At 43.7% G+C, this 14,737-nt stretch overlaps 1 protein-coding gene across 9 annotated transcripts in view; it reads right to left on the bottom strand.

Annotated features, from left to right (window-relative positions):
* Positions 1-14,737, bottom strand: part of Cflar (CASP8 and FADD like apoptosis regulator) — a 66,159-nt gene that overhangs the window by 48,121 nt on the left and 3,301 nt on the right. For 7 of the 9 annotated variants that reach the window (XR_003711230.1, XM_028765848.1, XM_028765852.1 and 4 more), the window contains one exon: positions 1,288-1,714. The exons of 1 other annotated variant lie outside the window; for it this stretch is intronic. Coding sequence is in view for 7 of the 8 variants with exons in the window: in XM_028765848.1 (XP_028621681.1) it covers positions 1,288-1,583 (296 nt within the window). In the remaining variant the exon portion in view is untranslated. Of the gene's footprint in view, positions 1-798; positions 924-1,287; positions 1,715-14,737 lie in introns of those variants that run through there. One more of the 9 variants, XM_028765854.1, reaches the window with a different exon arrangement.

Genomic DNA, 14,737 nt, shown 5'->3' with positions numbered 1-14,737 from the left:
ATAAACTTGTGAAGTTCATGATCATCTGCTCGTGGTGCTGAGATTCAACCTAGACTCTTACACAGCCTAAGCCAGTGCCAACCACTGAGCTCCAGCCTCAAACATCCTCCCACCCTGCTCTACCTTTTCAGAGCTTTATTATGTTACTAGGGCTGGCCTTGAACTCACAATCTTCTTGCCTCAGTCTCCAGAGAAGCTGGGATTGCCTGTCTTTGTCAGCCAGTGGAACTAGTTGAGCCATATATTCTTTCTTTTGTAAGGCTAGTAACTGGCTCAGCCTGTGTGGGCTATAACTGGTATATCAGAGGTTTAACCTAGACCTTCCAACAATAACTCTCAACACTTTCCAAAGCCCATGCTGCCTTCTGCTCTTTTAAGTAGTTTTGATGACAGACACCATCTCTAAATACACATTACCAACTGAACATATTACAACCAACTGAGCTAACATCCTGGAAGAAGAGGAAGCAATTTAGAGGAACAAGGTCTCTTTGTTGCTCAGAAAACTCAGTCCTTCCACAGACTCCTATACCAGGGGAACAGAGCGGCTAGGAGGCTCTTATACTTTAGAGGCCTTCAATAGTTGGTCCAGCTTTAACCAGAAGGGGACTGAAAGGTAGTTTGTTGAAGAAATGTCCAACTTGGGCTCCTCAGAGCCAGGAAGGAACAGTACAACAAGACTCCACCCTGCTGCACTTCCTTGGCTGGCCAGGGCAAGGACAGAGGAAGGTTTAGAAAGAGCCATAGTTGTATGACTGCAGGAAGATTACTCAGATTTGGTATTTCCTTTCTCAGTACCAGAAATTTCCAAAACATTGCAGCTTCCACACCATCAGGGATTGGCAATACAGAGTGACTCTATGCTGTTTCTCCTTTCTTCCTTTCTTGTCAATCTGTCCTTCTGGCAAGCATACTGTCCATCTGTCCTGTCCACTTCCATTATGATCTTTTACTCAGTTGCTTATCTGTTAAACAAACATTTTGTTTTTAAATCAAACAAGCTATGATCCCACTTGAGGCAAGAGAATTGCTATGAGTTGGAGGCCCAGCCTGAGCTACACAGTAAGTTCCAAGCTAGCCTGGAACCATTAATATTAATTAATTAATAGGCTACCAAAAATGCAAAACAAACAAACCAACAGAATCCAGAAGTTCCATACTATAAAGCAGTATCACAGGTAGTTTGATCAGAGAGAAGAGGAAGTGATGAAGTCTTCTCATTGCTCTCCTGTCTAGACTACCTCTCCCCCTCCCCCAGGGCAGCTCGGGTCAAAGCTGATGATTTACCTATAATCAGAAACAAGGTGAGGGTTTCTGCACAGGTATTCCTCCACAGCTGCTTTGTCTGTCTTCAAAATCTTCTTGAGCAGGTCAAACCGTCTCACTCTGTAGAGCAGTTCAGACAAGGCAGCAAAAGGGAGCTGGCCTCTCTCACTTAAGCTATCCAGGAGGTCCCTGACGTTAGGTGGAGCCAGGTTCTCAGTCACATCTCTACACAAGAAGAGTATCATCTCCTTCTCATCCTCATCAAGAGACTCCTCCACCTGGTGAATGATCTCAGCAGACACAGGGCTCAGGGCCATGTTCAGAACCACAGCAGCCAGGTTCCTGTCCAGCCTCCATCCACTCAGCAAGGCTCCGGGAACGACGACAAGACATCATCATTGCTGAGGGCTCTCTTCATTTCTTTCAAAGTTCTTGCACTAGAGACACTCTGTGGTGAGAGATAATCCTCTTATCAAAACACTTAGGCTTGAGAGTCAAAGCACAGGTCCTCCCTTTCCGACTGGTCTCCCTAGTAAGTCAGAGATCCTCAGCAGACAGAGTCAAAGACTGAGCCAAAAGCCAAAAGACACAGAGGAAAACCCAGACACTCGAGGAAATGAAATTAAAGACGAAACTGTGTCCAAAAATTCCCACATGGTTTAATCAGAATGTAAAATAGGGTAAGGGGAAATCACTACTGGGGAGCTAATATGACTAAGTTACCACGAGAGAACTAGGGGATAGGAGCGGGGGTGGGGGTGGGAGGGTGGGCGGGGACGGGGAGAAAAGTCCGATGACTAAGCAGCTGAGTTAAGAGAGGTCACCGTCCCGCCCACTCTTCTTAGCCCTAGGCAGGTGTCCTGAACAAATGCAGGTTTTGGCAAAGGAGATCCTCTGTGAAGGGGCCTCGTGAACAAGAAGAGGTCTCCACCTCCCCTGACCGCACCCACCCCCCACTCCGGTCCCTTCTCCAGTTGCCCCCCCCCACTTTACGCCCCGACATCTGTAACGTCTGCAGCCTCCCACCCTTAATCACAACTCCATCACGAGTGCCCACAGGCCCTTTCATCAGGGCATTGTGGGTTCTGATTAAGTCCTAGGACCTTGAGCTTGAGAAACGTGCAAGTCCCCCAACCTCAATATCCCGTTCCATGGCAAAAATGGCCAACAAAACTCTCATTGGCGTCAGTGGAAGTGGCCAGAAGATTTGGGAGGACCACGCTTCTAGAAGATGTCCTGCTCAAGGCACGACTGTGTACTGTCAATTGCTTCTATCAGAACTGAGCAGTTTTAAATTTTAGGCTATAAATGATTATCAGCATCTATTCTTTTGGTTTTAACTTTAATATACATTTGCTCATTCACTTCCTTTATTTATTATAGTTGCAGGGAGGGGATTTGTGGGCATGCCACATGCAAGTGAAGGTCAGAGGACAACTTTCAGGAGTCAGTTCTCTCCTTTTATCAGAAGCCTGGGGTTTGGCTCCCAGCACTCAACAAGGCAACTAACGGCCTTCTACAACTCCAGTTCCCAAGGAGTCCAGTACCCTCCTCTGACTTCTTTGGGCACCTCATGCATATATGGGGCACATATATAATATGCAGGGCAAAACACTCATTCACATAAATAAAAATAAATAAACCTTTTAAAAATTAACATCACCACAACAGACAAAACAAATAGGATTTACATTCTCATAGCCTGCATCAGAAAGTTTACATGAGTGTGTTTAAAAACGTAAGGGGCTTTTCTGCAGTCCATAGGCCAGATCAACAGCATGTATGCATGGCAAATTTGCTCCCTGGGGGTCATTTGACACCTGCTTTTGGTCATTATCCCCTGGTGATAGCGCTGGGATCTTGCCAGAGACTGGGATGTGAAGTACGCTGATCCTGCCTTTGCATTCTGTGGGGCTGCACACTCGTAATCCCAGTGCTGAAGAGACAGAGACAGGGGCATGCCTGGGCTCACTAGCCAGCCAGCCTAGCCTATTTGGAGAGTTCCTGGCCAGGAGGAAATAATCCATGCCTCAAAAAAAAAGTGCTGACTAATCTAAAAACAAACAAACATCTAGCTGTACAGAGATGTAGCATGAAACACAGATGCACCTGCTCAAATACACAGTTGTTATTAAGAAATTAAATAGCCGGGCGGTGGTGGTACACGCCTTTAATCCTAGTACTTGGGAGGCAGAGGCAGGCGGATTTCTGAGTTCGAGGCCAGCCTGGTCTACAGAGTGAGTTCCAGGACAGCCAGGGCTACACAGAGAAACCCTGTCTAGAAAAAACAAGACAAAATAAAACAAAAAAAAAAAAAGAAATTAAATATAATATATGCATATATATATACACACACACATACAGAGTCAAAAAGAAAGCAGTTTAAAACCTACAGTGTTAATCATTTAAAGTTTACCATATATTATCACAGATAACATGTAGAATGATCCAAACAAAAGCTATGCAAGACCTTAATGGAAAAAAATATGAATTATTAAAAAGACATTACTAAAGACCAAGATAGAGAGGAGCCATACTTTATTCATAAGTAGGAAGATTCAGTATAATAAAAGTATTAGCTGCTGGGGCTGGAGCGAGGACTCGGAGGTTAAGAACACTGTCTGTTCTGCCAGGGGACCTGAGTTGGAATCCTGGTACCCATGTGGTGGCTCATAATCCCAAGTAACTCCAATGACAGGGGATCGTAAGGATCTGATCCACAACTCTGGTATCCTCGGGCACTAGGATGCACACACATATGTGCAGTCAAAACACCCATATGTATGGGGAAAAAAAAGCTCCCTCCAAAACATTGCTGAGTAGATTAAAAGTAAAAGGCTCATCTTTCGATTTAGAATCAGATTCTGAAGGAGGACACCACCAAACACTGTGCTTTCTGATGAGGTGTCAGAAGCAGACCCTTAAAATTCAAGGTCAAAGCCAGGGCAGTAAAACAATAAAAAATAGAACATAAACAAATAACTGTAATTATTTATGGACAATAAGATTTCCCATGGAAGAAAAGCCAACTATACCAACATGGTATGTATGTATGTATGTATGTATGTATGTATGTACATACATACCATGAGATAGCCTCGTGTGTTTGTGTGTGTGGAGATCAGAGGACAATCTCAGGTGTCATCATCCCTCAAGCATCAGCCGCCTTGATTTTTTGAGGCATGGATGGTTTCTCACTGGCCAGGAACTCTCCAAATAGGCTAAGCTGGCTGGCCAGTGAGCCCAGGCATGCCCCTGTCTCTGTCTCTTCAGCACTGGGATTACGAGTGTGCACCCCCACAGAATGCAAAGGCAGGATCAGCATGCTTTACATCCCAATCTCTGGTCGTGGTGCAATTAAGTTGGAAAACACTAATAAGTCACAAAAACTCTTAGTAAGTTTGGGAACTAGAATTTTAGTTTCTGCATCTTCTGAACAGAATCTCTACCAGGTACAAGTGCTAAAGGAAAATGGAGGAAAATAGATAAAAGAAAAGCATGTATAAAAACTGCACACCACAGAAAACTTTCAGAACTTCCTTTCTATGTACGTAGATGGATGGACCTTAGAAGAACAATAGCTAAAGTCTTCCCAAAGTTATCCACAAGGACAGGTCAGATTTTTCTGGCTCAGATGATAGAGTGGGCTTTGTGGTAGTATTAGAAGTTTTTGTTTTATTTCCTTTGAAACAAGAGCCTTATGTAGCCCAGGCTAGCCTTGACATTGTACTTTTCAAATGATGTTCTTGATCCTCCTGAGTGCTGGGATTACAGGGTCATGTCACTATTCCTGGGGTTTGGTTTGGTATTTTTCTGAGTCAGGGTCTCACTATGTGGCTCTGTCCTGGATCTCACCATGAACTCCAGGCTGGCATTGAACTCACAAAGATCTGCCTGCCTCTGCCTTACAAGTGCCAGGCTCAGCACCAAACCTGGTTTTGCAGTGCCAGTGACTGAACCCCAGGCTTTGTGCTTGCTAGGCTAGCCCTCTCCCAAAGGATTCAGGTAGGGATGATCTCTTGTGCATTAAGTGGAAGCATCGGGTGTCAATAAGAAGCTGACTGGCCAATGAGCTGAGGCAGGATTAGAAGGTGGGACATCCACTAGAGAGACTGGGATTCCAGGATAAAGTCAGCGGCACAGTAATTCACCTCTAAACAATGAGAAAGACAGTCACTTGTAACGAAGGACATTGCCATGTGTCTATTTAGAATAGTATAAACGGGCAGTTAAATTCTGAGATAGTCAGGGAACGAGCCAAAGCTATCAGCCTAGGCATTTATTCATATATAAAAACTCTCCAAGTCAGATGGGTGGAAAATCACGAGGTTACAGATGGCACCGTCAACAGAGCCATATTCCAGACCAGAGGCTTTTAAGCTCAATGGAAGGACTCAGCCATGGCTGCCAGCAGCCAAGCCATCTTCATGGACTCCATCCAGCAGGCCACTTCTGCAATCACTTGCTCTCACTCCATGCTCAGATTCCTCTCTGCTTTTCAAACACCCAATCTTGATCGATCAAGTTCCCACTCTTGAATCTCTGTCTTACACAGTACTGCTTCTACTGCCAGACAGAACGAACTGCAGCTACTGCTTCTACTGCCAGACAGAACTGCAGCTGGCCTTCTCTAGATTCTAAAGGAATTCCCCTCTCTTCTGATGAAATCGTCACTCATTGTCTCCCCTTCTTTTCCACACCTACACAGTTCCCCATTAGGTACACACTGTCCTTAACCTTGACAGCCAGAGTACTGAAAATCTCCAACAGTCTCGATTTCACTTCTGGAGCAAGTCATGAGAACATCGAAGTAACTGCTTAAAATAGCACCACAGTCTCAGAAGAGGAGACAGGTCTAGAGACAGGATCACTTCAGACCTTTCAGTGGCAACACACTTGATATCAGTATTTCCAAAACGGTTGGAAGTGCTGAAGAAGCTCTAGGGTGAGCTTCTGGCAAAAGGTCTGGGAGGCTCCATGACCTCCTTTCCTAGACTGCAGCAGAGGCAAGGTGGTGGTCATCTGTTCAGACATGAGTGTGTGACTCAGCTGGCACTCAGAATTGAAAAGAGGTGACTGAATGAGTTACATGTGAGATGCCGGGAAATGACCTCACCACCACGTCTCTCGGAAGACAGGGTTTCTCTGTGTAGCCCTGGCTGTCCTGGAACTCACTCGGTAGACCACCCTGGCCTCAAACTCAGAAATCCACCTGCCTCTGCCTCCCGAGCGAGTGCTGGGATTTAAGGTGTGCACTGCCACCGCTTGGCTTTGCTTCATTTTCTCTATACTGGACCTGAAACCAAATTCTCTGAACAGAATCTTAAATTCCTTTGCCTTTTGCTTCCTGACACCCACCCCTATAATACCTCATGTAGGCAGACAAGTCGGACACACCCAGAACTTTTCAGCTTTAATAGCAAAATTCCTGTAACACAGGAGACATTCTGTCCTGGACTAACTGGGGTGGCCAGTCACCCTGTACCCCATTTTCAGACCCTGAGTATCTTCCACTCACATCTAGAGTAGCAAAAATCAGGGACAAGGGGTAACCAATACTAAGAATTATGAAGAAAACACACGGAACTTACTGTTTTGTAAGCTAATTAAAAGACACAATTTTTTAAGAGTTTAACAGCTACTCAGTAGAATAATCCTTCTCTTAGATGTCAGAGGCTAATGTATATGTCATAAAATATGTATCACATGGGAGGTAGGGGAGGCTGGAGATGTTCAGTGGGTAAAGGTGCCTGCCACCAAGCCTGAGAGTCTGAGTTCCATCCCCAAGTCCCACACCCCTCTGGGGACTGGGGACTGACCCCCTCTATGTTTTCCTGACCTCCATAAGTGTACCTTAATACATGTATGTGCGTGCATGCACACACACACACACACAAATTAAAAACAGAACAGCCAGAAGCTGGGGAAGGAAGACCACACAGCACGGATGGCAGTACTGCTTCCTATGTCCTCAGTATCTGCTGGGCAGTCTGTTTATAGGATTCTGGTTACCTTTTTACTTCCTCAGGAGAAGGCTCCAGCCTTCACAGTTCTCCCCAGGCCCACCTTTAGTTACCTCAGCTCAGAGACACAGCCAAGGCTCTTCCATCTTAAACAAGTAACTATCACAAACCCCCTGAGCCTGAGTCTCCTAAACCAAAAATCGCTTCACTTATCTCCTTCCACAGAGCTAGGACCCAATGAAGAAACAGCCTGCATTCAATGTTTAGTTCCATCCACTTTGACCCATTCCTTGGCATGATTTTTAATGGACCCTCATCCCCACAAGGCCATTGACACACACTGGCATCTAGAGCATGGAAGAGAATGTCAATGATACCGAAGCTGATTTTATTAGGCAAAATTCTAACAATTTGTTTATCATAGTCGGGGGGAGGTTGTGTTGTTTTTTTTTTAAATGTTGCACTGAATATTATTTATCTTGATTACTGGATTTTTGAACACTCTTAAACATGGTGTTGGAGAGTGAATAGCTACATTTGCCTCACCCTGCCCAGTCTTGATGACACTGCTTTTGTCCAGACCTCTGTGAACTCCTAACTGTCCCACCTAAGGGCTCAGGTTCAGTTCCCAGCACCTACAAGGCTCACAACCATCTGTAAGTCCAGTTTCTAGAGGTCCCACACCCTTTTCTGGCCTCCTGGGGCACAAGGCGTGCATTTGGTGTACAGAGACACATGTGGGCAAAACACTGATACACATAAAACAAATTTTTAAAATTTTCCAGAAGAGTTGAACACCCCCATTGCACTATATCCATATTTTAAAAACCATGACACAAAAACAGCTTAGGTGTCAAAAGATGAGATAAACTGCTGTAATATCTTAAAACACACATGTACATGTATGTGTGTACATGTGCGTGTGTGTGTGTGTGTATCACTGAATATTATTCAGCCTCAAAAAAAGAGAAGATTCTGCTCCTTGCCACATGGATAAAACGAGAGGAAATTATATGAAATGAAATGAAATATGAAAAACATAGGAAAAATTTTGTATGATCTCATTTATATGTGGGCTCTGTTTTTTTTTTTTTTTTTTTTTAAAAAAAAAAAAAAAGGTCCTACACAGAGGCGTGGAATCAACCGTGGTTTTGGTTCCCGGGCCCAGGGTGAAACAGGAAATGGGGAGGTCAAAGGATATAAAGCAACAAATAGGCTGAGCGAGGGAAAGACTGAACCACATCCGAAAACTGTAGTTAGCTAATTGTTATCGGGATTTTTTGCCCTAAGTGTTTTGCGCTGGAAATTTTTCTGAAAGTGTGTTGTATTTAGGATTTCTGCTAATGAGTAGATTTAGAGCTACTCTTGCCACAGAGGAAGAGATGGGTAGCTAAGTGAGCCAACCTCCCCATCTATCTGTCCCACCACAGATGCAACTATCTTAACAGATTCTGTACTTTAAATATACACCAGAACATTTAAATAAAGAGAGGTCTTTGTTAACCTGCTCTGCTCCCCGAATACTGTTAGTTTCCTTAAAACCCTTCCCCTGGCTGACCTCTCTCCACTACTTCTACCCAGGCCTTCTGTGATCATCTTACTCATTCTAGAACCCTCTCTGTGCCTGCTCCCTAAATGGCTCATTCAACTCCTGGCCTCTAAGCTGTCCGAGTCTATATTCAATCAAAATGAACTTGCAAAAGTTCAGGTTCATGCTTGAAATTCTCTTAATTCAAACTTTCCGTGACAGCTCTTCTCCCACTACAGATCCCAAGATTGTTTGCACAAAGCCAGTCAGGATCCGGTGCCTGCCTGCTTCTCATCAATATACACATTGCACATTTGGCCTTAATTAAACCTCACCAAGTTGTCTTCCATGAACCTCTACCTGGAACCTGGATTATACTTTTCCCACCCATCTGCACAGCAAAACTCTTAACTTGCAGGCCCACCTACTTTGTAAGGCTTTCCTGGAAGCGTCTACACAGGTGTGATCAGTAACTCCTTTGTATCATCCTCCACTAGAGATGTGCTTTCAGCCAATCAATTAACGCACCCCTCTGGTGTCTAGCATTAGCTAGAATAGGTAACAATAAAATGTGGCAACTTTGGTCAGATTTCTCAAACTGTTTCACTGAACGTCAAGTGCTCCCAATCATCTCGTGTTCAAATTGCAAAATAATCCAGTCAGCCACACAGCAACCAGGACAATGACTGGTTAGCTTCCCTAAGACATATTCAATCTGTTGTTTTCCTTGCCTTCCGTCTGAAGCAAGGAGAGGGCATAGCGACGACAGCAAAGTCACCTCCATGGAGGCAGTGAAGACAAATGAAGTGTTTCAGCAACCACACAACTTGGGCAGTCACGTGTTAAGCCTTTTTCGCCAGAGGCAGAAAGCTGCATGCCAACTTGGAACCTCCTGGTACCCAAGAAGCCGTAGTGAGATAAGAACATGAACTACTTGGAAGACTCATCCAGCAATTTCCGAACGCATAACGATGCTGAAGAGTGCCATGTGAGCACCTCAGAGCTCTACACACCTACCGGGAATGCCAGACCCATCTTTCCCTTCCATTTGTACTCAGGACCCACAGACAAGCAGAACAGCTAATACAATACCCTTACCTTGTCTCCCCAAGCCGTGGGCATTTTAAATGTAAGGTATATATCTCAAATGCCAATTCCCGCCCCTTCTCAAGTTAATCAAAGGAGGACGTGCAATAATCAACTTGTGGTCCTAGCCTGCGGTGCTTCGGACATGCCTAAGAGACCACTGGCTGGAGTGAAATAATAACTCGGAATGTCACTGTTATTGTCAGTGACAAAGCGTGCACTTCACAAGCAACACATTTCATTCACACAAATAATACTGACCACAGATGATAAACGGTCCCAATTATAAATTGACACAAAAGTAGGTGCCTTTTATACAGCCCTTTGATGAAACTCCTCCTCTTTGCCTGTGTCCCTTCCAAACTTCCCAAGTTCCCAAGGTAAGAGAACTGGTAAGTGGGGGCTTTAAAGCCAGGCGGCACAGACCTGTAATTCTAGCTACTCAGGAAGTTGAGGGAGAAGAATTGAAGGCTCCAGACCTGACTGGACTCACTGAGTTCAAGGCCAGTCTGGGCAACTTAGTGAAACCATCTCAAAGGGTTGAAAAGAGGTAGGGATGCACCCTCAGTGACGGAGTACTTGCTAAGCAAGGCCCCAAGGTCAGTCCTTAGTACTATAAACAAAAAGCAAAGTGGGGAATTTACAAAGGGACTGCCACCAGGCATGGCAGCACACACCCGGAACCCCAGTACTTGAAAGAAGTGGCTGAACTTCTAGCTGGATCCAGAAGCACGAAGAGTCACCAGGAGCAATGAAACTGAATCCAATTGATAGAGTAGCCTGCTTCATCTTAAGAGTTAAATTTTTGCTAGGACAAATGTTTCATACAGAGCTCAAGCACTAAGAATATCCTTCAATTTCTGTGCATTATCCATAATCCATTTCCAAATGCCTCCGTGTTCCCCAACATGGTTTTTTCTTTACACCTCTTCATAGTTGCTTCCACTGAGAAAGTTCCTCTGCCGGTCTCAGCATCATGTTGAAATTCTGTATCTTCCATAGCTTGCCCTGGTCCCCAAACTGGCTCATCTAGCCCTGCTTCACAGCAGGTACTGTCTTCAGGTATTTCTTTAGGGCTGTGCCTGAGTTAGACTATGATGAGAGACAGACTCTCACCTTCAGCCAGCTGTATGTGGTAGCCTGCCAGGCTTGGGCCTCAGAGCTCTTGAGCAGATGACACATGACTACCCAGTAGCAGCAGATAGGCACACATAGAATGCCCATTTGTCCCTTCGCAACCTACACTGAAGCAAGATGGAACTGGTAGCAGGAGAGGGTGCCACACTTGGAACCTGGACACAGAGCTTGACTGTTCTACACTGAATGAAGTAATGACAGGGCTGATTGAGGGGATTATGGGTATAAAAGGTTGGGTATGATCCCAGGAAGAGCCTCCTGTGAGCTGGGAAGACCTCTACTTAAACGGGAAGACAGTGTCTCCAGCCAAAGTCTAGCCTTTCAGGAAAAGGGCAAACTAATTCTCAATACATTCTGATTAAAAAAAAAAAAAAGTATCCTCTGCACTCGCTCTCGATAAGCTGTCATTTCTTAATCTCTTAAAATGTATGTGCCAGAGTGTTCATTCACCCAACCTCAAGCCCAGTTTTCTACACGTGTGATTGTTCCAGGATAGATTCAAAGGCGCCTAAAAAACAATTGTTGTTTTGAGACAGTCTGTCTACATACACCTGACTGTCCTGGAACTCACTATGTAAGCCAGTGTGGCCCCAAACTCACAGAGATCTGACTTCTGCCTCCCAAGTGCTGGGATTAAAGGCATAAGGCAACATGCCCAGCAAAACGTGCCTAAAACTTGAAGTAAATTCCCCCAGATAAGTCAACAGTCTGACATCCTCAGAACTACTATCTTATATGCAATGGTGTCAGTTAAAAGTGCAATCACCCGTGAACTGTTGCAGTACTCACTCAATTTGTTGGGGAAAAACCCCAGGGCAAGATTTGCTGCATTCATAAATTACAAAGCTTCAATTTCCTTGGCAAAAAAACCAACAACAGGCCAAACTGCTTGGCTTAAGCAAGACTTTAAATTTTAACGCTTTGACACAAACTGAGTCCAGAGACCGAATCTCAGTTTCTAAGTTGTACAATGAAGAGGTGACGGGGCCTTGTCTTGTTTGTTTGTTTGTTTGTTGTTTGTTTGTTTGTTTGTTTGTTTTTCGAGACAGGGTTTCTCTGTGTAGCCCTGGCTGTCCAGGGACTCACTCTGTAGACCAGGCTGGCCTCGAACTCAGAAATCCGCCTCCCTCTGCCTCCCAAGTGCTGGGATTAAAGACGTGCGCCACCACGGGGTTGTATACCAATCCTGTCTTTGAAAAAGAAAATAAATGTGGAGAGCTGATGGCACACCTTTGATTCCAGAGCTCAGGAGGCAGAGGCAGATGGATCTCTGAGTTTGAGGCCAACCTGATCTACAGAGTAAGTTCTAGGACAGCCAGGGCTACACAGAGAAACCCTGTCTAAAAAAAGAAAACAAATAAAATAAAACAAAAGTGAGCCAAGAAGCAACCCTAAGAGAACACAGCTCAGCATTTACTACATTTGAAGATCAGCTTGACTTGAGTTAGAACTTGAACCAGGCAAATACATTTGACCAGTTACACAAAAGCTCAGTTCAAAAACCAAAGCTGTACATATAACCACGATATGAAGCTTCTAAAAATTCCTTTCAATATAGAAGTGTTTCTACTTATAAAAAGTTCTCTTTGTTGTAAGAAACTCTGAAGCAAGCCAGGAAGCAGCGCTTGTCTGTGGTCCCTGCAGCAGCTCCTGCCTCCAGCTTCCTGCCCTCCTTGGTTCCTGTTCCTGCCCTCACTGCTTTGATGATGAACAGTTACATGGAACTGTGAGGGGTGGGAGAGGAGAGACTCTGAAATAAAAAAGCATCCATCTGCTTCATTTGATCACCCTTGGTAGTCCTGACTTCTCATCTATCTGATTCTTTAAGATTCTATGACATTCCTGAAAACAACCACAGTTAAAGAGACTTATTCTACATTTAGGTTGAACGATGACCAGCTTGTTTATGGAGAGCCTAGGCAGAAAGTAATTGCATCATTTCTCCAGGGTATAGCCTTGTGCTATATATATAACCCCCCTGTTCCCACCACAACATTTTAATAGGTTCCCTAGGCCTTTAAGCACACCCTTAACTATTTGCCAGATTAAAATAGCATGGCCTTGGGGTTTAAGCAGGGCCTAAGTCAGTCATAAAACTTTTGTTCAGGTTTTAGTAGACACCCAGCCATGGTTCTACATGTAACTTGTTACTACTTTTGTGTTTCCTAATTAAAAGGGGGGGGGTAATTGCATCATTTCTCCAGGGTACAGCCTTGTGCTATAAATATAAAACCCCCCTGTTCCCACCACGACGTTTTAGGGGTGTCAGTCAGTAGAGAAAGATTTCTCTTTCATTTCCATTAGGGACTTTGATGGACCCCTCCATAACACCTAGAGTTGTTTGAGCAGGAGATCTGTAAAGTGCCTACCTTTTAAAACAAAGATCTAACTTTTTAAAAATGCTTTTCAGTCAAGTATGCCAATGCACACCTGTGACTATGGTAACAGAGAGGGCCAGGAGTTCAAGGTTGGCTCAGGCTCTAGAAAACTAAATCTCAAAGAAAATCAAACGCTAAAGCTACAAGAGAAAAAGGTATTTTTTTTAAAAAGATCACAGATGTATAAGGCAAAAGTTTTTTGTTTTTGTTTTTGTTTTTTTTAAAAAAAAACATGGAACATTACACAGGTCCATGAAGCTCTGGTTCCCAACAAGATCTTTGAAGGAAGTCACTTACTTCAAAGCACATTAAATCTTGAAAGTAGTTAAAGTATTGGGAGTTGTCAATCACACTGAAAAACTGAGATATTAGATATAGATCAAAAACTGTGGTAGACCTGGGTGCAAGGGCTCATGTCAGTAATCTTAGCACTTGGGAAGCTGAGAAGGATTTGGAAAATTCAAGGCCAATCTGTGCCACATGGTGAGTTGTAGACCAGCCTGGGCTTTAGTGAAATGCTGTCTTAAAAAATCAGAAGATACTACAGTCTTCTTCAACTGAAGAGTTCACTGCAGAACACAGTCTTGAATACGTGGTAAATCTGATACCAGACTGGTAGAACTTAATTCTTTCAGTGAGTTCAACCAAAAAAAAAAAAAAAAAAAAACAGAAAGAGGAAAAAAATAAAGCTACAATTTTTTGTTGTTGTTTTCTGGCATTAAATGGCCAAATAAGGAAAAAGTGGTTATGAGTATAGATCATCAAATGAGCATCAATATAAATAAGGTACAGAGATCAGAAAGAGCTCAATTTTACCTAGAAAGACAAGACTCAAGGACAGACACACAAATACACACACAGATACACACACACACACACACACACACACACAGTCTTTTTCTTTCAAATGTAACACAAAGGATGATATTATTCCCCAAAGCTAGGAATTTAAGAGGAAGGAGAAAAAAAATATCTGAGGCAATGAAACAAATCCAAGTGGCCATTGCGCAAGATGGGAAGGGGGGATGGGGGAACTGGGGTGGGAGACGTAGAAATAACAGTACCACAAACATCTGTTCTGAAAGACTGTTTGGAGAAAGACTAGGAAAATAAGTGTGGATGGTTGGGGGCAGGGAAAATTCCCAATCTTTTAAAGGCAATCAAATGACTGTATTTGAGTATACCAATGCAGATTAGAACCAGCAACCTTTGGCTATCTTTAGGGAATGGACTTGTGGGAGGTGGGTGAAGGCGGTATCTGTATTTATTTTGCAGGTACTAAACTCAGGTATATTTTACTTATGTTATAACTTGCCTAAAAGGTTTTGGGTATTAAAATGCAATGCAAAATAGAAAGTAAAATCCTTGGTAAGAAACAA

Source organism: Grammomys surdaster, unplaced genomic scaffold (assembly GCF_004785775.1).
Source record: "Grammomys surdaster isolate TR1022 unplaced genomic scaffold, NIH_TR_1.0 165, whole genome shotgun sequence".
In the NCBI taxonomy this organism is placed as follows: Eukaryota; Metazoa; Chordata; class Mammalia; order Rodentia; family Muridae; genus Grammomys; species Grammomys surdaster.
This window is presented reverse-complemented; position numbering and strand designations above follow the sequence as displayed.